Source organism: Hippoglossus stenolepis, chromosome 10 (assembly GCF_022539355.2).
Source record: "Hippoglossus stenolepis isolate QCI-W04-F060 chromosome 10, HSTE1.2, whole genome shotgun sequence".
NCBI classification, from domain to species: Eukaryota; Metazoa; Chordata; class Actinopteri; order Pleuronectiformes; family Pleuronectidae; genus Hippoglossus; species Hippoglossus stenolepis.
In genome coordinates this window covers 3,182,291-3,203,886 of record NC_061492.1, presented here as the reverse complement: position 1 = coordinate 3,203,886, position 21,596 = coordinate 3,182,291, and the positions used below count along the sequence as shown (strand labels likewise).

General features: G+C 44.5%; 1 protein-coding gene across 4 annotated transcripts in view; it reads right to left on the bottom strand.

Annotated features, from left to right (window-relative positions):
* Window positions 1-21,596, bottom strand: part of slc4a11 (solute carrier family 4 member 11) — an 85,855-nt gene that overhangs the window by 6,784 nt on the left and 57,475 nt on the right. For 3 of the 4 annotated variants that reach the window (XM_035168633.2, XM_035168635.2, XM_035168632.2), the window contains 12 exons: window positions 19,204-19,236; window positions 15,355-15,436; window positions 14,696-14,819; window positions 11,705-11,914; window positions 8,801-8,885; window positions 7,693-7,818; window positions 7,247-7,360; window positions 5,477-5,609; window positions 5,017-5,090; window positions 3,140-3,368; window positions 2,644-2,750; window positions 1,032-1,197 (listed from right to left, as the gene is read on the bottom strand). In XM_035168633.2, coding sequence (XP_035024524.2) covers window positions 1,032-1,197; window positions 2,644-2,750; window positions 3,140-3,368; window positions 5,017-5,090; window positions 5,477-5,609; window positions 7,247-7,360; window positions 7,693-7,818; window positions 8,801-8,885; window positions 11,705-11,914; window positions 14,696-14,819; window positions 15,355-15,436; window positions 19,204-19,236 — 1,483 coding nt within the window. The remainder of the gene's footprint in view (window positions 1-1,031; window positions 1,198-2,643; window positions 2,751-3,139; window positions 3,369-5,016; window positions 5,091-5,476; window positions 5,610-7,246; window positions 7,361-7,692; window positions 7,819-8,800; window positions 8,886-11,704; window positions 11,915-14,695; window positions 14,820-15,354; window positions 15,437-19,203; window positions 19,237-21,596) is intronic. The other variant, XM_035168634.2, reaches the window with a different exon arrangement.

Genomic DNA, 21,596 nt, shown 5'->3' with positions numbered 1-21,596 from the left:
CTGTTCTGTAAACACCATCCATGAATCCTGCTGATGTGGCCTTGAGCATGACATTGACACCGCGTGCTTTAAATCCCTCTGGATAACAACTTAAATTCATGTTAAATTCATGAAGTGAAAAGCAGGTTTTAGAGGTAAAAACACGCACTTTATTTTCATGTATTTATTTATTCGTAGTTTTATTTTCTTTTTCCTCCCTTTAGTCAAGATGACGGACGATGTTTTAAATAAATGAAACAAAACAAAAGAGAATGAAATGTGAGAACGTCCTGTGCAAGTAGACAAACTTCCCAATGGTTCGATAAATATCTTATTTCCATAATAAGAAAGAAAAAGGAGAAGTTTTTCCAGCTCCTGTCCGACTGTTTGTTACACTTGACTAATGCAGCGAAGGTCAAACGAAGAGAAACGTGTTCACCGACCTTCTTATTGGCGTTTGAGTCTTTCGACAGTTTATGAAACAATATGAAAAGAGTGTTGAACGGATCGATGCTCTGAGGAAGCACAGTTTCTTCTGCTGCTGCAGCTGCAGCCGTTTGTTTTGCCTTCAGGTGAATTCCTCCTTGTTCCGGAGCAGAAGAGACATTTACATCCAATTAATTTCTCCCCAACAAATGTACAAGATAAGGGTTGAAATTCCACCGTCATAGATTTTCACTGCAGGCTGGTTGGTGTTGCGTCCGTCTGTGGGACTCGGATAAAGTCTAAATTGGCTTGTCTGGTGGAAATTTCAGAAGAACGGGGGAGAAGCTCGACACTGTTTTGGCTCTAAGGCGTCTTCGGAGCTCCCTCACTGAGACGATTGGTCTCACATGTCAAGTTTCTGGCTCCGTTCGGCTGCTCTCGCTCACACACAGCGGATCGGAGAGCGGGGTCGGTGGATGAAGATCCCTGATGGCTTTTCCAAAGGGTCACAGACAAAACAAAACACGCACCAGAACCCCAGATATAGCCATATAGACAGTTTTATAATTCTGTACACAGGATGAAAGTGATCCGAGATGAAGTGGATACTGGAATTTGTCCGCTACCTGTTCTCCGGTGCGTTGGTCAGCGAGACCACGATGTTCTGGTCGATGAAGATGAGGAGGGCGAGCAGGAAGCCGAGGCCCATGGCGCTCAAAACGTTCATGGGCGACAGACGCTCAAACGGAGCCACCTTGAAAATGGGCCGGTCGTGAACTTTAAACACGGGAACTGTTCAAACAGGAAGAAATTAATGAAGTCACTCATTCACTCCCCCCTACTGACTGCACATGGAATTACAGGTAGAGGACTGGAGGTCAATGTTGCCTCTCTCTTCTTTTAGACAACGTTTTCTTAATTAATGAGTTAATTGATTGTACCTCTGTCAGAATTATCTGCTCATGACACATTCATTTTACGTTCAGACGTCCTCTGGAGGGATTTTAACCGTTTAAAATTCACAACCACTTCTAAAGCTCATCAGATTTTAACTGCGTATGAAAATGTGGTGATGACTCATGTTTTCACAGCAGCAGCGGCTGGATTCTCTCTCTCTCTCTCTCTCTCTTTTTTAATTTTTTGTAAATGCCTGATATCTTATCTAAAACTGTGTCTCCTCCAGTTTCGGCTGAATTAAGTGCCGTTGGTTAAATTTAGGACAATAGAGTAATGGGTCTATTATTTTATGAGTTATTGTCTCAGGAGGTAAAGGAACAGAAAATTGGCCCGGCACTTAAATTTTAAATTCACTTGAGGGTCTGGCGCTCGTCTCTGTGTTTGTGCGTCGACCCCTGGAGAACAGCTACTGCCTTGGCAACAATGAATGGAGACTCGAGACGACGCTCAACAATAGAAGGATGAGAACTGGGGAATCTCCAATGTGTTTTAGTGTCTTGATTAAGGAACAATACATGGAGACATAATGGAGACAGCTAAAACCTGAGCAGGAGGTGAACGGACCATTAGTCTGAATCCACAGACTTACACATTTTTACTTTACCGAAAGTTTGTTTACATTGATGCCACGATATAAAACCTTAAAACAGACAAAACAAACACAGCAGGAGACTCTCCAGGTCGGGCGTTTTGAATGTGCTCTTGCTTTTCAACAACCATCTGAAAATCACAACTCCCACATGTGCATTTCAGTAAAAATCCTCCGGACATTAAGTTTTAAATTCTGTTGCGTGCGTCGGTAACAGTGAGCTGAAAGTAAAGATGATGTTTTTCAGAGGTCGATAATAAACCAGATTATAAATCGTTGTCTGTCCACCTATAACAGCTGATTACTTTATAACTCAATTACTGTAATTGGTGTGTTAGACTATAAACTGTATACTTTCTAAATATTTACATTTATACACACTGTTTTTTAAATGTATTAATCTAAATTATTGTATTTTAAACTTCAAAATAAAGTTTATAATGCACATACAGGTTTAATAACAGCCTCACTGCTGTGTTGGAGTCGATCCTGACGATTCTACCTTATAATCAAATGTTTTGCTGTTGTACTGATAGAATAAAGAAGATCCTGACTTTAATGTGTGGATTATAAACTCACAGGTGAACAAAGAGTAAATAACTTAAACGAGTGGTTGCCGTTGGCTGCTCGCTCCTGTGTGGGAGGAAACAGTGTGGTGCAAACTGTTCAGTGGAGCCACGAATGATACTCACGCTCAATGTCACTGAAAACGTAGGAGCCGATGAAGGAGAACATGAGCACGGAGATCGGCAGGGCGCAGTCCGACAGCACCTCCCTCATCTTGGCATGCAGGAACGGACTGAGAGAGAGAGAGAGAGAGAGAGAGAGAGAAATAATAAAGGAATACAATTACTATAGACAAGACAAGGACAATGGCTGCAATCCTGACACTGTTTAAGTACCCTGGTCTGCCTCTTCCTCTTTACACAATTGAATCCGGCTTTGAGCTTGATTTGATTACTGGGAGCAATCAGAAGTAGAATATTAATGCTTATCGAATCACAGGCTGGAACAAAACCCTCTGAGAGAAAAGGGTTTTTTTTGTAAAAGCCTGTCTGGAAAGTTCCAACAAGCTCCGTCTACCACTGACAACATTTAGAGTCAAGCCCCCACTCAGCTGCATTCATCCTGGCCGGCGACACGACCTAGACTTCTCCAGTGATTTATCTGGAGGAGCGCCGCACATACCTCCGTTTGAACTGGTAGAGGGTGTAACCCATCCATAACGTCCCGAGCATCAGCAGGAGGCAGAGGACAGGTCTCTCCCGACTGCAGTGGATGACGGATTCAGGGAGGGCGTTGAGCGCCAGCCCCGCCGCCACCCCGCTCCGGTTTCCTCCCAACAGGTCTCCGGCCTGCGGGAAGATCTCGATGCTTCTGTTGGTCAGCGTGGGAGCGTTGTAATATCTTTGAAAGACTGAATCACAGTAAAGTTTTCAGTCAAGCAGGGAAAAGACCGAGAAGAACATTAACCAACAAAGACTTAAGACAACTTTTTCCATATTCCAGATACACCGAGCCTCAGCATGACGCGTGTTGTGCTCAGTAGCAAATGTTGGCCTGATAAAATGCTAAACTAAAGACTGTGAATGTGGTAAACATTTCACCAGCCAGACGTGCTTTTAACTTAAAGCACCGCTGCGTCTAAGTACAGCCTCGCGGAGCCACTAATGTGGCAGCAGACTCTCAGCCTTATTTAGTCTTGACAGTCAGAGAGAAGCCGGGAATTAAACAACTGAGTAAATACAGAGGAAGACGATGGTTTCCACGACCATTATGGCCTTGTTGCCTGGTAAACCCCAGAAATCCTGCAAGAAATCTTCACTGTAGAGCAAAAAAGGCAATCAGCCTCAAACAGTTTGTGTTGTTTATGCCGCATTCGAAACAGAAAAACAGGAAAAATACCAGATTTAGGTGAAATGTCTTCGCTTCATAAAAATCAGATGAGCCTGCAGAGCTGTGGTTCTGCAAGAAAAACCTGATCAACTCAAAAATGATCACTGGAGGCAAACGGCCTTGTTTTGCTTTATCTAGTGTTCCTGATTACAGTAATACATATCGAACATGTTTAAAATAATCCAGACTGGACCTGCAACCAGATCAGAAAGAACCACCCACCAATCATAATAAGTTTCTCCTCCTGGGACACGAGACTCTTTCCAGAACTGCTCCAACTATTTTAAATAAGACGAAGGGGCACAACCTTTTTCCTACGAGAGTCCAACACAAGTAGACATCACTTCTATCATCACTTTCAACACCGAGTGTGACACGTCCCGGATGCAGCTCCCACTGCCGGCTTTTTAAAAATGGATCAAACCAGGAGAAAGTTTTTAGAGCAGACAAAGTCGTAAAAAGGGACTGAACACACAGGCGGAATGTTTTCATTCCTGTTACCAGAAAATGTGTTGGAGCCAAAGTGTCGACAAAATGTCACAGGTTAATGTTATGGTAATGGCATATGAGCTCGGAGCATATTTTACAAATAGTTCCTGGAAAATTGAACTACTGCAGCGGGCAATCTCCAGAGCAGGACGGTATCGCATTCAAAACAAATTACATCCCGCTATCGTCATCTCATTTGGTGGAAATTAAATTGTGTAAAATATTTATGATGTACTAAGATGAGGTGCGGTGGAGGCAGGGGTTCGAAATCTGGATTGATTAACCTGGTGCATACTCTATCTCTCAGGCTCTGCTGACACGACAGGGTGACAGAGGAAGTGATGCATGTTTTGCTGTCGTTCCACCAACCAAACGGAGGACGGACAGTTTTATTAGACTGGTCAACTATCCAAGATTCTCCTGTCAACAATAAACGGAGTAATTACTGAGATGTGCAATGAAATTATAATCTCAAAAGCCGATAGTTAGGGACGTTTTTTTGGGGATAGTTTGGACTTCCGGACCGATCACAGGAAGTTGAGACAACATAAAGCATCAGAAGATGGAACGTTTTTCGGTAAAATCACATGACCCAGTGACAACAGGGACGTAAACACGCCGCAGGCCCGAGCTGTAGGAACAGAGAAGAACGAAGAGGAAGAGGATCATCAGGAACTTACTCTTCACGGTGCCTTTCACTGCGTCCACCACAAACGCAATGGAAATGAACAGAGCGATGACTTCCTCCGTCGACCTGGAGAACAACAGGAGCCACAGTTAGGCTGTTACAGTAAATTACTCAGTCAGTCGGTAAGAAATAATAAACTAATCTTAATCAAAAGGATTAGATACATGCTAATTTAACGTTTGCTAGCTAAGCCGTGTAGACTGGTGGAATATCTCCGTGGCTGTGGCCGTCACAGGGAACAGACGTCTCTCTTCAAAAGCGGTTTCTTACACAAAACAGTCTTTCCTGCTGAGTGCCGGTGATTTTGCAGCAGACGCTGTCGTGACCGCCCCAATTTAAAACATTTTTCTGTTTGACAGAGGAGGAGGCATGCCGACAGATGAAAGAAAACCTAAGAATTGATCGGATGAATTGGACGGCACTGAAATGAAAACAATTAAAGTGAGAGACACCTTTTGAAGAGCTTCATGAGCAGGCTGACGTTAAATATCCCTCCCAGGATGAGGAAGAGGCAATTCCACAGGCCGATGCAGGCGTAGAACGCCGGGAAGTCCAGGTTGTAGTCGTCGCAGATTCCTCGGATCACTGTGAGGCACGAGAACACAAACACACACACACACACGGGGAGACAGAAATATAAACACGAAATCATGAAACGTCTGATCATTACCAACGTGCTCCCACATCCTCAGGACTTCGTCTAACTGTTGTTGATTGACAGCTTCTTTAGCTTCGTTTGCTAATGAGGCAGCGGTAAACAAGTCGTCCCCTCATGTTGTGGCTGCTGCTGTAGATGTTGTAACTTGAAAATACAGAAACTACGTGATGATGAGCTCCTTCTCTCGAGATGAATCAAAATTCAATCAGTAGCATTTGAAGAAATATTTATGACAAACAAAGAGAAGAAGACAAACTGATGTTGACTTGATCACTTAAAGAAACAAGGTTAACGAGGAACAGCATTAATCACCTGTTTGTACTAAGTATTGCCTTGAAAATAATAAAATGAACGAAAAGTTTATTCTAATTCATTGAATTAACTTCCAGCCCTGCAGTTGTTTGCCTCTAATAACCAGAATAGTTTCATTCTGCCTACATTTGTTTTAAAGTCATATGAGGTCGATGTGACCTTGATCTCAATGACACAGAGTTAATCACTGAGTCAGTGGTAAAACTTGAAGAAATGTGTTTTTTTAAGGTCACAGAGGTCATTTCACCTCCATCCTTGAGTCCAAGCAGCTGTTTGTGTCGGATTGAATTAAATTCTCTGTGCGTGTGCCAGATATTTCACAGTCACGCGAACACACGAGGTCACCGTGACCTTGACCTTTGACCCCCCCAAAATTGAATTAGTTCATCTTTGAGTCCAACTGAACGTTTGTGCAAAATTAGAAGAAATTCCGTGAAGGTGTTCCTGAGATAATGAATTCACAATGAAGAAAATGTGTTCTGCAAGGCCACGGTGACCTTGACCTTTGACCTTCGACCACCAGCATAGCCAGTTCATCGTTTAGTCAATGTGAGTGTGTTCCCTCGAGGCATTGAGATATCAGGTTGACAAAAATGAGACAGAAAGACGCAGAGGCATAACGATTAAAACTACACACACACACACACACACACACACACAAAAGGGAAAATCACATTTCATTCAAACGTAACAGACAAAAGGATTTCGATGTATTTATTAAGTTATAAACACTTAGTTGTAATCCTGAGCATGTTTGTGCAAAGATAAATTACATCTTTACAAACCAGCCATTGTTCTGCTCAGACCGGCTCCTGGAAATCTACTCTAATCATCCCCATGAGGATGTACTTTACACACTTCTAACCCAATTACTTCAAACTTCATCACATCACAAAACCCAACAAACAGCTTTGGTATAAAAAAAACTACATCTTGGCAGCAGAGTCGCTGCTTTTCCCCATCGCTGCCCGATTCGGCAGCTTCCAGCCTTCAACATCGTTCAGATTCCAACAAACAAAATGACGCTATTGGGTGAAAACCGTGTACTAGTTTATGTGCAGCTGAATATTAGGTTTGCACGTTCTTGCATGCAACGAGCGAGTTTCCTGATGTGAACGCCCCCCGAAACCAAACATTACATAATTCCATTCAATCGCTCTCTTGATTTTTGACCTAATCTTCTTACGGCCCTACTTTTTAAAACCCAAACTTTATTTTGGCGGGGCTGAGCTGAATGACAGGGGAAGCCTACCGCTGATGAAGATGGCGAGGGGAGCCGTGGTCAGGGGGATGACGAGGGGAGAGCCGGCGAACAGCGAGTAGATGACCCCACCGATGCTCTGGCCGATGATGGTCTTCCGAACGTCTGTGCAGCGGAGAGACACACAGGGAAAACACAGGAGGATTAATGTGCATCAATATCTGCACATTATTATAATATCATATCTAATGCTCTGAGGTCAAGGTCAAAGTTAAAAACTAAAGGTACTTGTGCTTTTCGCTGTTAATTAACTAATTAACTTTGGGACGTCATCAAATCAACTGACAATAAAACATTACACATCTTTAAAAAGCATCTCCACAACACTGGTGCTTTTGCGTCAATATTAATTTTCTGTTTAAAACAATGGACCAAACTGTCAAACAGGAAGTTTAGAGTCGGCGCTCATGCGTCCACACGCGAGGACGCGCTCGTACCGATCTCGCCACGCGTGCTCTCGTCGTTCAGCGAGCCGAACGCGATGGCGGGCAGGAGGATGGCGATGTAGAGGAAGATGGCTGTGGTCATGTACTTCAGCAGGGTTTTGTTACTGCCAACTATACCTGAGGGGAGATAAACACAAACACATGAGTCATATCCATCTCATCACGGAGCGGGGGGGGGAGCTCAGCACTCTAATTTCAAATCTGACAAAAACATTAGCGGACTTCATCATTCAGTGCCGATCAACATCCAGTCAGTTACTGTAAAACTATTTAACAAAAGGCTTTCACTGCCCGTTGGCCCTTTAAAAAAAAAAAAAAAAAAAAGGAATAATAATAATAAGAGTAATTTGTTTCAGTTTTGTGCCATCCATCATTTTGTAAGAGCAGTTATCGTCCATCCAAATGATGGATAACTCCTTTTTGAAATAAAACACTTTAATTGGGCTCTAATGCGATCACAGGGATTCTGGTCCTGTGACCTTCATCGGATGATCATTATCTGATGACACTCACAAGACAGAGATATCTTGATTTTGTTACAGCCCAATGAATGTGTTTGGATTTTCATGAAATGAGAGCGGGGCTGAGGAGGAGAATCCAGAGAGAAACCCCTTCCTCTTCTTCCTCTTCTTCTCCTCTTCTTCTTCTTCTTCTTCTTCTTCTTCTTCTTCTTCTTCTTCTTCTTCTTCTTCTTCTTCTTCTTCTTCTTCTTCTTCTTCACTGTACTTTACTCGGATTTATATACGTCTTTCTTTTTCAAACCCTTTCATACATTTGCTAATTCGATTCAATATGATATGAGGAGTCAAAAAAAAGCACTAGAAGCTGATTTTGCGATGGGAATGTTCAGGCCAATGTCCTTGTCCACGGTCTTGGGACGTGAGACAATAATATTGGACACATGTGAACATATGGCAGCAGTAAAACATCTGAGACGGCCGTTTTTAGCAGGGGGAAGATCCTGGACGTGACACAGATGCGGCACAGATGCATCTGAGGCCAAGGGGTGACAGATATACGGAGGAGCTGCCAGCGGCGCCCCGTTGTGGCATAATAAGGAAGATGATTCACTTTCACTACAAGTCCAAGTCCAACCTACCATCTGTGAAGTCAGAGGGGTAGAAAGGCAGTCGGCGGCACAGGTCCTCGTAAATCCCCCGGCCGGCTTTGAAGAAATCCTGACACTGCGGACAGAAGGAGGACGGTCAGAGATTCAACAAGGACACAGAGTTTCCCCTTGATGCCAAGTGACTGAAAACAGGATCAGTCCAACCTCCGTCAGCTAGAGGCGAGAGAAGTGGGGGCACTGCAGTTTTAACGCATGTGCCACCTGCAGCCAAAAGTGGCACAACTGCAGTGTTTTCTTCTGCTGTAGTTGCAGTAACGCTAGAGAGAAGGAGTGTGTTCCTGATTCAATTTGATTTTGTCCTCTGACAAAGAGCGTTTTTCAATATTTTCATTGATTCCCCCGACAATAATTCATGGATCTGTGTGCAAATTGATGCAGATCCACAAATAAAAACCCTGGATTGACTGAATATAAATGTGGTTTCATAAGAGGACTGCCGGGCCTCGGCGGACGTACGCGATATTCTAGTTTACATAACTTTTATTTTTTTTGTAAAATTGTAACATTTTGCTTTTAGGCATCTTGCTAATTTAGCTATAGTGAGCTCCACAAGACAGCATCTATATCCAGAGGCTCAACCGACCAAGTGTTCCTCTCTTCTGCACTCTGCATCGTAGACAATGACACATTTAGATAAAAAATTGCCTTTTACTCCCAAAGATGACTAGAACAATCAAATCCAAGGAAATCTGTAATTGCATAATACGTGAAGTAAGCAGAGTAAGTAACAAAGTAAGCAGAGCAGCGCGACCCGGATTTAAATGTGCATTTATTAAACGTCCCTGCGTCCCCAGAACGATCAGGAATGACGGAGCGATAACAGCACCAGCGAGGGATGGACGATTTGGAGTCGTTTTTTAGAGAAGTCTGGAGGAGGACGAGTGGGAAAGGGCCACGTGACTCAAGAGGGGACATGAAGGGCTTCTTAAAAAGATGAGCTTTCAGGTTACAGAAGATTGGGAACAAATGTGCAGCCCTGACTGAGCTTATTAAGTAAATTATCCACTTACCCATGTCTTGTTGAACACAGCGTTATACAATTAAGTGGATCGGGCGACGACGAGGGGAATTTGAGTACGTATAGCTCTCGGGAAAAAATCGTTTCTGCCTCATTTGTCATTGTAAAAAGTTCTGGCAGTTTTTGGCAGAACAAAGTAATTCATCTCAACACAAACGACATGAACACAAACAACGGCCTGAGCAGACGGGCTAGTTTCACTTAGCTACACATGCATGTTCAACAAGGACTGTTCATCCATTAAATCCCTTTACATCATGGAATAACGCATTATTACAACAGTGTGTGTGTGTGTGTGTGTGTTCTCTGTGTGTGTGTGTGTGTGTGTGTGTGTGTGTGTGTGTGTGTGTGTGTGTGTGTGTGTGTGTGTGTGTGTGTGTGTGCAGCCTAACCACCAGCTTTTGGCTCAGGATCGATAAACAAAAGTCTCAGGGAGGAATTACTCTCCACCTGTTTGCCGGGTTTCGTTCTGAAGGAATCGACGGAGTGAGGAAAAAACATAAAAACGCAACAATTTGTCCTCGTTTCTGTAAGTACAGTAAAGTGGTGAGCTGCCGCGGGTGGTCTCATGTCAATTTCGGATGTGGAAAGGAGGTGGCGAAAAGTGGGTGGTTTCTCCTTTTGTGCCTCTCTCCCCCTCATTTTATCATTTTCTGTTTCCTCTTGATTTCACCTGCTCTCTCTCCACCCCTCTTTCCCCCTCTCTCTCTCCCTCCATCTGTCTTTTTATATATATCCCTCTTTCACTGAGTGGCACTGAGCCTTTCAAGCCGTGGGATAAACACCTAACAAGAAATAAAACCAAAAAAAACACACACAACGGGAAATGTCTGGGAGCCCCGGTCTGTCAGCGGCAACATTAGGAGGAGATGTTGGTCCAAGGCATCGAGCAGAGCCCCTCTGGAGGTGTGTGTGTGTGTGTTAACGTGTGTGTGTGTGTGTGTGTGTGTGTGTGTGTGTGTGTGTGTGTGTGTGCGTGTACATGCATGTGTAGCTAAGGGCTGGCGAGTTCTGACAGGACTGTGAGAGATGTAAGGTCATTTACCCACTGAGGAGGCCTGGCAGGAGTTGATGCTGATTGATTAGGGGGAGAGAAAAGATGGACGAGTCAAGCCAGTCGAGCGAGGAAGAGGAGGAGGAGGAGGAGGAGGAAGAGGAGGGTGGTTAAGAGCGGAGAACGAGATGGAGGAGAATAAAATAATGTAAATGTATGTGCATAGTCTCATTTCTCTACAGAGCCCTGAAAAGACGAGTACACATGGAAGGGAATATGGGACGATATCTTTGCCCGGTGGTCGTTCAGGTGTCGGACCGTGAGGAAGGTCAAACATTCAGGAGGACAACCTCATCATGTGACCGCTGCTACGTCAACTAAACAACCGGTAGCAATGAAGCTGATGATGCTTAAAGATTTCAAAATCTCAAAAGAAACCCCCGAGACACATCTTTTAAGCGTCACCTTCTCCTGACATGTTTTTTTACCAAATCATTTCATTTAGTCTCATTTATTCAATATAGTTTCTTTTATTGTTTCATCATAAATGTTTTAACTGCTTTTAAATTCAATTATATGCATTAATTGTAATATAGCTGAAATCTAAGTGTGTAAATGCCTTTAATAGAGGAGATGATTAAAGGAGAGTGAAAGGTGAGGGAGGAACATGAGGTTGAGACGCATTCAGAAAATAGCTAAAATTTTAACATGTAGAGGAAAACTGGTGAGTGCCGACATCTCCGGCTGCTGGGGATGACTCACGGAGCTGTCATATTAATACATGTTTGGAAATGGGCCTAATCGCCCGACACTGAAAGGTCGTGCACGCGGGGATGTGCGTCTCACACACGCTACCGCCCACCTTGAGGGGTTTGTGACTGCGGGGGTCGGTCTCCTCCTTCCCCAGAGCGGTGGGCTGCTGGTTGACCGCCGTCAGCTGGTGCCTCTGGAACACCAGCGCCTCCTTGAACTCCTCCTGCGTCTTGGTCTCGAGCAGCTTCTGCCTGAAGGAGATGTCGGAGAAGAGGGTGGCGAACGTCCTGCCCAGCTCCATCGCCGTCTTGGTGCTTTTCTGGAAAAAGAGCAAACAGGAGTGGTTGAAGTTTCCACCGCGATAGCAAACAGTCACACATTCATACATCCAGTGGACAGTAGAATCGTCCTCAAACCTTGTGCAGCTGCAAAAGATGCAACTGGAGAGAATCAAAACAGTTTATTGTGAAACCAACACAAGGCTCTGAAGGACACAAACAACGTCAGAGCAGATTCTGAGAATAATTCTCTGCTTATTATAAACAAACTGCGTCCTTATAAAGTGAAATGTCTCCATGATGATATCACGATATGGCAGAAAACCCCCCCAAAAACCTCACCGTTACTTAGAGATTTCAATCTGGTCTTCATTTAATTACCGTGCGACAGGTTATGTCGGCAGTTTTGGAGCTGGCTTCCTGTCAATAATCCACACATCTGTTAGAAATAATGGCGTCCCGAGTCACAAAGTGCAACAGAGTGACGGTAATATGGTGCTGGCAGCCTGCGAGTGCCCGTGGTGCCAGGGAAGCCTTGTTAGCCAGGTGGTGATGATACCAACGTAGCCGGCTCAGCGCGCACACAGAAGCAGCTGCGGCAAACAGAGGAACCAAAGCCTTTAAGCTCGTTCAAAGTGGTAACTGAATTTTAAACAAGAGCTGGAAGAGCTGGGAGATTTCATCTTGATTAATCTGGAGGATTTAATTCCGTGTGAAGGCACGGGATACCCCCACCTTCAGTCAGATACGATTTCAGAGGCAGGGGGAGACGTGTTATTCTCATACACAGGTTTACACATCACTTTCCTCACACCAGGGGCGCTGCAACAGTGTGGGCAAAGCAGGCAATTCCCTGGGGGGCCTTAAGATAAGAAGGGGCCCCTGAGAATGGCTGATCCAGAGCAAAGAATAACGCTAATCCCCTTAAATACATGATCAGCTCTGTATATAAGACGCCCCCATGATTTCTGTCAGTTTTGGTTGAAGACTAGAATGTCCATCATGTACCATGTGTTTTTGGGGAGGGTTGGATTAGGTCCCTTTTGCCTGGGGCCCCCAAAGTCCCTTGAAACGCTGCTGCCTCAGACTGTGCATAGAAAGTGAGTAACACCGAGGGCAGCTTCTCAAACTACAAAACGAGCCGGAGGAGTTTCCTCGAGGACAACGGTGCACGGAGTGTTCGTTTAACGTGAGTGAACTTGAAACAGAGGTTGTCTGTCCGTGTCACGTCTGTTCAGCACATTCACTGTGGGCGAAGGAAGAGAAACAAAAACAACACTAAAAGCTGTAAAGCTCTGTAAATGGTGGGGCGACGGAACCGCTCCACCCACACTTATGCTCGATTACATACATTTACCAACCCAGAGGAATTCCTATCATCATTATCATCTTCGTGCCCCTTCAAGGAATTTTCTTTTTTCTCTCGCAGAACGCAGTCACATCGAGAATAATTGAGACATGATAGTGATTTATGTTTATTTGGGGCGAGAGTAATGTCTGAGAATGTCATTAGTGGTGGTGATTGCTGCCTGTGAGACTGGCAGAGGGGCGGTGAAACATGGAGGAGAGAACACAAAGACGGGTTCGTAACGTGCTGAACAACAAACAAACCGAAAACAAGACGCAATTAGCGGAGACTGACGATTACCGCGTGAGAACCAATCAGGAGGCAGAGGCGGTCGACTGGTCATTGTTTCCAAACATGTACATCTTTGCTTTTCCAGACAATAAGCTTTTTCTAACTTCTCAGATTCAGGGGCTCGAAAAACTCTGGTGTGGTTTGGACGGCAGGCGTAACCGTAGCAACAGTGATTGGAAGTGTGGGGCAAAAAGACTTAGAGTTGTGTGTGTGTGTGTGTGTCTGTGTACAGGTGAGTGTGTGCTGATAGCTCGGGATGAGGCAGCGGAGACGGACAGGAGGGTTGAGTGCTTCGATGGGAAGTGGTCAGGGTTTGTGTTATGATGGGATGGAAGGGTATTACAGGATCTGTGGCACTTTCCATCTGCGGCAGCGAAGCTCTTCAGAAACGGAGAAAACAGCAAACCCCTGCACATGACAGTGACCTGACAGGTTCAGCCGGGAGAGCACTCGTTCCCACGCAGGACACGGAGAGGCTCTTGGGTTGAAATGTGTTCAGCAGACATTTGGCAGCTTGGACGCTTTGTCAGACGTATTTAGAGTTAAATGATTTTAAATAAATAATTGTGGATCAGAGTTTTTAATGTTTTTATTACTATAATTACCGTGGCACATAATCAGCGGCTTTTTAATTTCTTTGTCGCAATGGGATCAGTTTTTTTTTGTGTATTTTGTAACGTGGCGATCTGAGTGGGTTGATTAAAAACATCACATTTAGTCATTTTGGGATAAAAAAGAAACCAGCAGAACGAGGTCTCTCTCATTCATTCAGCGTGGAGTTTGTTTTAAAGACTCCTAAACTGCAAACGGAGGTTTTAACTGAACTGAATATACATTTAGTTTTTAAATAGAGTCGCTGAAAGCAGAGAAGGAGGATATGCAAATGGTCAATTACTCATGCTGTAGCAGCGGGATGCTTCCATCGATCCATCCCTGCAGCTGCAGCTAAAGCACCATACATGACGTCTGGTTTCAGGTGAAGATGAATATATACTAAGGAACTAATTAATAAATGAATAAAGAGGAATATAGCGGCAACTTAACTTTCAGATAGAAGCGAGAGTACATACAACATATTATCTAGAATATAATGAATTAGTTGAACTAGCTGATCTACAAATAATCCACCAAAGACAGATAAATCCAACATATCGTTTGCTCCCAGTGGGGGGGCGGCAGTTACCATTTTGAGTGGGGCCAGTATCAAGATGACATAGCGGACCTCGCAGCAGTTCTCTCCCCAGTTCTGAGGCCTCTCCAGGCGGGAGATGCACACGTGACGCCTCTGGAGATGCTTCACGTTGCATCTGGAGCAGAGAGAGAGGAGGAGGAGGAGAGGAGGAGGAGGAGGAGGTTTTATAAATGTCAACACCTCACCTCGCCGGCATCGCCCTTCATTTCCATAGATTAACCTCTTTCTCTCCAGCAACAGTTAGACAGTATTCAAATGTACTGGGCAAGCCTGCACATATTTAGTTGTACAGCGGAGACACAAATTCCAAAATATACTTCACACAGGAGTCAAATATTAAATTAATGAAAACATGAAGTAACACATTCGCACATTCCTGCTGTGCAGTGAAAACAAATATATATCTACATCGATGATTCTGTATTTTTCAGTTAAATGTTTTAATGCTTCAGTTAAATGCTTCTAAAAAGCCAAGAATCGCCACCTAGCTGCTGCCTGTACTAGAAGTCATAAACCCTGCGTCCTCCATGTTAGTGGATGGGAACTGACATATTTATGCCAAAATCTCCTCTCGATTGGCCGATCTGTTATTGACTAAATCCGCTCATCTTCAAAGCCAACATGCAACATGCGCATACACCTCAGCTTACAGGATGCAGAGCCAGGACTGCTGGTACTGGACCCCGGTGGCGGTGGCCGTCACCCCCTGGATCGTCTCGGACAGCAGGTGAACTGCGGAGCAAAGGTCAGAGATCAAACACATGTCGGATCGACCTCACGTCCACTTTGATCTTCACACACACAAACACCATGATGGACGCCTTCTTGTCTGTGCAGGCCTTGATAGCACCAGCAGTGCATGTCATCCCACGTCTGTAGTGTTAAAATGCTATAATGTGCTTTATAATCAGAGGAGAAAGACTTAATGATCCGAGCCATGTAGGTTTAACAGCCTCTATTGTTTAAATCTGGGGTATTTATGCATTTGACAATAAAATCTGACTCTGATTTCTTTATTTTAGTTTAATGGTGTCAGCCAAATTCAGGGCTTCATCTGCTGTGCCAAGCGTCTCAATGTGACGTCTACATCACAAGTGTCTAACGAGCTCGCCTTCTGCTTTAGACGGCGATGCCAGTCGGCGCTGTGTGCAAACACCGCACCGCCACGCGCTAATAACAAATGTCTATCCAACCCCGGGAAAACGCCAACGCTCATGTTAGCGGAGTAAAAAAAAAAAAAAACACATTTCATTATGCTGCCATGTTTACGCAGCACAAATCATTAAACATGGGAAACCAGCGGCACGGCTGAAGCCAGCTTGTTGCTTCCTAATAAGAGGAATTTCCCCTCAGACTTCTCACGTTGAGAGAGACGAATAACAGTGTTTAGGGGGATATTCTTCAGCAGCGGTGACTGTCCCAAACCCCCAGAGAGGATTCAGCGTGCTTTGGCTTGCAATGTCCTCTTTGACTCATTAGTGCTCCAGAAATTACAGGGTTGTATCTTAAGCAGCGGGGACGATCATTTCCGTATCATTCTGATTTTCCCTGCCAGTGGTTATTCTCTCTCTCTCTCTCTCTCTCTCTCTCTCTCTCTCTCTCTCTCTCTCTCCCTCTCTCTCTTCCTCTCTCCTCTCCCTCCCTCCCTCTGCCATGCCATCTCATCAATAAAGTATCCTCCATTCATGCCAGAAAATGATGGGCGTCACCATGACAACAGTATCACAGTGCTCAAGGAGTGAGAGAGCCAGGAACGGAGAATGAGTGAAATGGGGGAGGCAAACAAGAGAGACAGAGGAATAAGTGAGAGAGAGAGAGAGAGAGAGAGAGGCATGTAGATAGAGAGAGGCGAAGAAAGGATGAGAAGAAGCCTATAGAGAGGGAGAATGAAAAGGGGGTGGAAGACCGAGAGAGGCAGGAAGAAAAGGAGAGACAAGGGAGAGACGGAGAGAGACGAGGAGAGAGAAGAAGAAGGGGGAGAAATTCAGAGAGATAGAAAACGAAACGGTGAAAGGAAACTGTTCGAGAAAGAGAGACAGGAACTACGAAGGACAAGAAAGAAAATCAGAGAGAGACAAGATGAAAAGGAGAGCGAGGGGGAGACAGAGAGGTGAAGGAGATGGACTGGGATTCAATTCAATTAATAGCAGTGAGCCTGACAGCCATGTAATAATCAAAAACCATCCAATTTCTCATTGATGTCAGGGGGAGAGACGGGGGGAGAGAGACACAGAAAGAGTGAGAGATGCAAACAGACAAAAAGACGATTAAAAGATAAAGAGGGGATGAAAAGGAAGGAGACAGGAGGTGACATGAGAGGAGAGGGAGGAACAGAAACATACAAAGAGAGAAGGTGTGTGCGTGGTGACGTCCACGTCGACAGTCGGGGAGGTCAACGTCCCGCCAGGAGGAGTCAACCTTCACAATAAAACAACGATTCTAACCTGTAAGTCTTGTGTTTGTTGCATTGTTTACATCTGATCTGGTAATTTAGGAAGCTCACTAAAGAATTCTGTTCTACATGCGTCCTGTGGTCGTCACCTACGGGGGCTGCGTCTACCTGGACTTCACATTGATCTCACACAAGCATCTTTTTTTCTGCTGCTTCTATTAAACTTAGTTTGTTCGGGACAGTTTCAAAAACACAACGTTATCAGAGCAAGAGTTATTGCAGAACTCCGGCCTTAGTTTTAGCAGAGGCGTTGCAACAGAATGGGCAAAGCAGGGAATAGCCTGGGGCCCCTGAGCTGAAAGGAGCCCCCCCCGCCCCCCAAAGTCCTCTGAAGCACTCCTGAGGTTTACATGCTAAAATAGAGTGTATTTCACAATGTGCGCAGATATAAAACATGTCAACAATATGCCATAAACGGGAGGTCACTCCTGACCCTGTCCTAAACTGGCAGCACGCTGCAGGGCCTTGTGAATCTGATTGATCATATATGAGATATTACATCAAATCACCAGCTACGGCGAGTAAACCTGAAGTGAATGTGAGCGGACACTAAGTGCTGGTGAGCGGCCGCTGGTGTGATCAATGCGATTAAGTGGGAAGACGACTGGAAGACACACACACACACACACACACACACACACACACACGTGATACTTGTCAGTTATGTGAAGATTTCTGCACAGTTTCGTCAGCTGTTTTATGCAAACACGGCCGTTTCCACAGACAGAAACCACAGACGCTCACACGTAGCATATCAAATGTGACAAACTTCAATGGAAACTGATGAAAAAAAAATGTGACGAGGGCGAGACCGGATGGCTGCATCGGCCCCTTTGATCTTTCGGGATTGTTGGTGAATTTCTTTAACCGCATTATCCACGCGGTTTGGTTGGAGGGAGAGGGGGGGGGGCGACACAGATTGCAAATTTCTGTGAATCACATGAGGATAATGCAGTCTGTCTTAATATTGTATCTGGTTGATGTAGGAGTTTAAAGAGCGGCAGTAAATCTCTTAGAGGAGTGGAGGTAAAAACCACAGGGACTCGTGGTTTCTCTCCGTCTGCGTGTGAAAGGGCCACGAGTCCCTTTAGCGGTGAGAGACTCCTTATATTATGCTCAGAGGTGACCTCAATAAAAACCTCCTGATCTCGTGCTGCCTACGAGATTAACTGAGGCCTCAACCGTTGCTTTACCTGCCAGCAAATCCACACACACACATACACACACACATAGGAAGTAAAATGAAGGGTTGCCTTCAAAGCATGAGCTGCGGAGAAAGCTTTGAAGGAGGTGATTAAAACCCAGGAGGGCTCCATACAGCACCGGCAGATGACACACTTACTGTATATTACGGATCCATCATAGCCAATAACACAGATGCGAGGTTGTCACATGATAATGACGGGGGGCACTAGGACTGGGTCAATGGTGAAAACCTTGTTATCGAGGGAGGTTGTCAATTTTAATCTTCCACTCGCCTGCATTAAAACAAATTACACCAGAGCTAAATAAACCAGTGTCCTGCAGGCATATACTGCACCATCAACGTCAAGTGCTTTGTATATGACGAGTTGTGTTTTCAAAAAACAAATTACCTGAGTGTAAGTTGTTTAAAACACGGGAGGATTGTCCCCCCGCCAAGGACATCGTTTTAAAGCCAAATCACTGTTTAATAATTAGAATCTTATCACTTCAATCTTAATCAAATTGAATTAGTAATTTAAGTCACTTTCAGCTCAAAGTATTCACACAATACCAGCAGTGTTTTTTTTGTCCGTGGGGCTTTTTGAGAAGGAACTGGACAATGAGTCCGCTGGAGGGAGAGGCCGTTGATTGGAGGGCCGGCTGAAGAGGCATTGATATCTGTGACCGGGGAGGGATTGCTGAGCGTCTGTAATCATTTGATGACTCGATGCATCGACCCAGTCCCGAGTGTGGGGAGAGGAGCACAAACGGCATACTGATGGTGATTGGTACAGAAGCAAACCACTGATTGCAGCCTCACGGCGGCTGATGCTGACATTTTCATCCAATTAGCACAGCTTACCGTCATCAAAGAAAACGAAACTTTGAGACTTGTCTGCATGGGGAGAAGGGAGGAGAGAGAGAGAAGAACCAAGAGGAGAGACCACAGAGTCAGTTCAGTCACCTTCTGTGATCAACAGGCGAGCACTTTCTCAAGACTTCACACAAACATAGGCAGAGAAAAGGACACTCAGATACACACTGTGCCACCCCCCCACACACACACATAAAGACACACTCCCTGGTTGACAGGCACACACATAAATATCTCTGCTGAACAGAAGCTTCATTTCCTGCCTTCCTTTACCTCATGCATATTAAATATCATTTTCCAGAGAAAATCCCTCAATGTCTCGTCTTTGTCGGCTGCGGAGGGATCTTATCTTGATTACCGTCCACAGGCTATTACCAAAGATTGGATTTTATCACTGATAGCGGTTATGTGTTCAGCCGGTGCAGAGAAACCCGACGATGTCAATGAAGACATCACGACGAGGGAAAAAAATGACACGTATGGCGTCTATTTTTCATGTGGTAAAGAGCTTGAATTAATGGCTCCCATTTAGTATTCTGATCGTTCCCGCAGAATGTTACAGAGAGACTTTCACAGTGAAGAGTCGCGCCGCCGGCCTGGAGGAGATATATTATTATAATTGAGAGACAGAGTTGGCTGATTCAAAAAATACACAGCACCTTTTCCTGTTGAACGGAGCTTATGATTTCCCGGAATATTTACAGAACCTGTAAAGGAAAGGAACCAGGAAAGGAAACACGTATCTGCACATGTGTTCTTTAGAAAAAAGGAGAATACACATTAGTGATAGTTACAGGTTCTTAAGCAGGTTGTCGGAGAACAAAAGGGCATCAAAACTCAGACAGTAGAAATCTCTGCCAAGAAGGTTTGTCTGTCTTTTAGCAGGATTACACAAAAAACTACTGAAATGATTTTTATTTAAATTTGGTGGAAGGGTGGAGGAAGGGACAAGGAAGGACACTTAAACTGTTGGAGCTGATTCGATTAAGAGGGTGGTTCCAGGGTTTTTTATTCACTTGCTTCAATATTGCAAGATTTTGACATTTTTGTGAATTTCTCAAACGATAATGAATCGATCTAGAAGAAGGAAATCAGGCATATTTAGAGGACTGAGCAATGTGGTGCAGCTTAATTGAATTTAAGGGGACTATTGGGCCTTAGCGTAGGTCTAACATGCCGGTGGACACACACAGGACCTGGTTTCAGAACAAGTCTCACCTTTGCTCCTTTAAAATTATACATATGTGACTGTTTTTCAGTTTGATTTGAAAAAAAACAACAAAAACAACAACAACAACAACAACAACAACCCAACACAGGCGAATTATGGAAATGCAGCGAAGTGAAGAGCCGTCGAGATCGATCAAAGGTGACAGCAATTTAGGAAGAGATTACGGTACAATCACAAACAGGGGCACACAATCAGCAGCGTGCACAGCCCCCGAGCACTGTAGCTGCAAACAGCATCACAGAAGGAAGAGAGGAAAATACAATTAAACAGTACATCATTACTCAAAACATTGACAGTGAGTCATTTGGCGTGGCAGCTGCTCGTCACTGTGGAAGCAGCGTCGTCATCTCCAGCGTCCTGCAATCATTTGTATGTTCAAATGAAGGATTAACGCAAAGTAATACTCATATTATAGTGAGTGAAGTAATATTATTATCAATGCATTGCATCATCAGCATAATGCTGTTCATTATTGCTCGGCACAGTGTGTGTGTGTGTATCGTGCTCCATCACAGAATCCCAAGACACGAGTGAGTACAAAAAAAAACACACAGCACAAGTTGGCCTCCAAAAAGAAATCGACTCTCTACAAGTTGGCGCAAGACTAATTATCTCCGTGGGCTTTCATCTTTTTCATTTCTGTAATTCTCTGTTCTTTCTGTGCCCATTATAATCTCGCCCTGTTCTCTTTATCTCGCAGCTGTACAGTATCACACTCCAAATGAGCTGGTCCGCTCGCCAGGCGCGTCGCCCCGCTGTGGCAGAGCCGACGCAGATACGGGGAGAAATTAATACCTGAAGAGATATGTCCCGGTGATAACATACTTACGTGCAAAATATGAATGTATTCCCCCAGGAGGAGCCTTTGTTCCTCCCCTAGAGACGTTTTTCTTCCCCCCCCCCCTCGGCACTGACACGAGTGTGAATGTTTCAAGGTTTTTAATTCAGGGAACCTGTCGGAGGAAGAATCCCCTCGCTGCTGAGTTCACACCAAAACAACACATCGGAGGGATCCACATTTTAACACCTGCATATCAAGAAGTCCTGATCGCAGTTATAGGTTTTCTGTGATGTTTTGTGAATGTCTAAGATGATTTTTTTTTGCTCAATCTGTAAATATAATTGAACAGCTACAGTAAAGTAGCGGCGC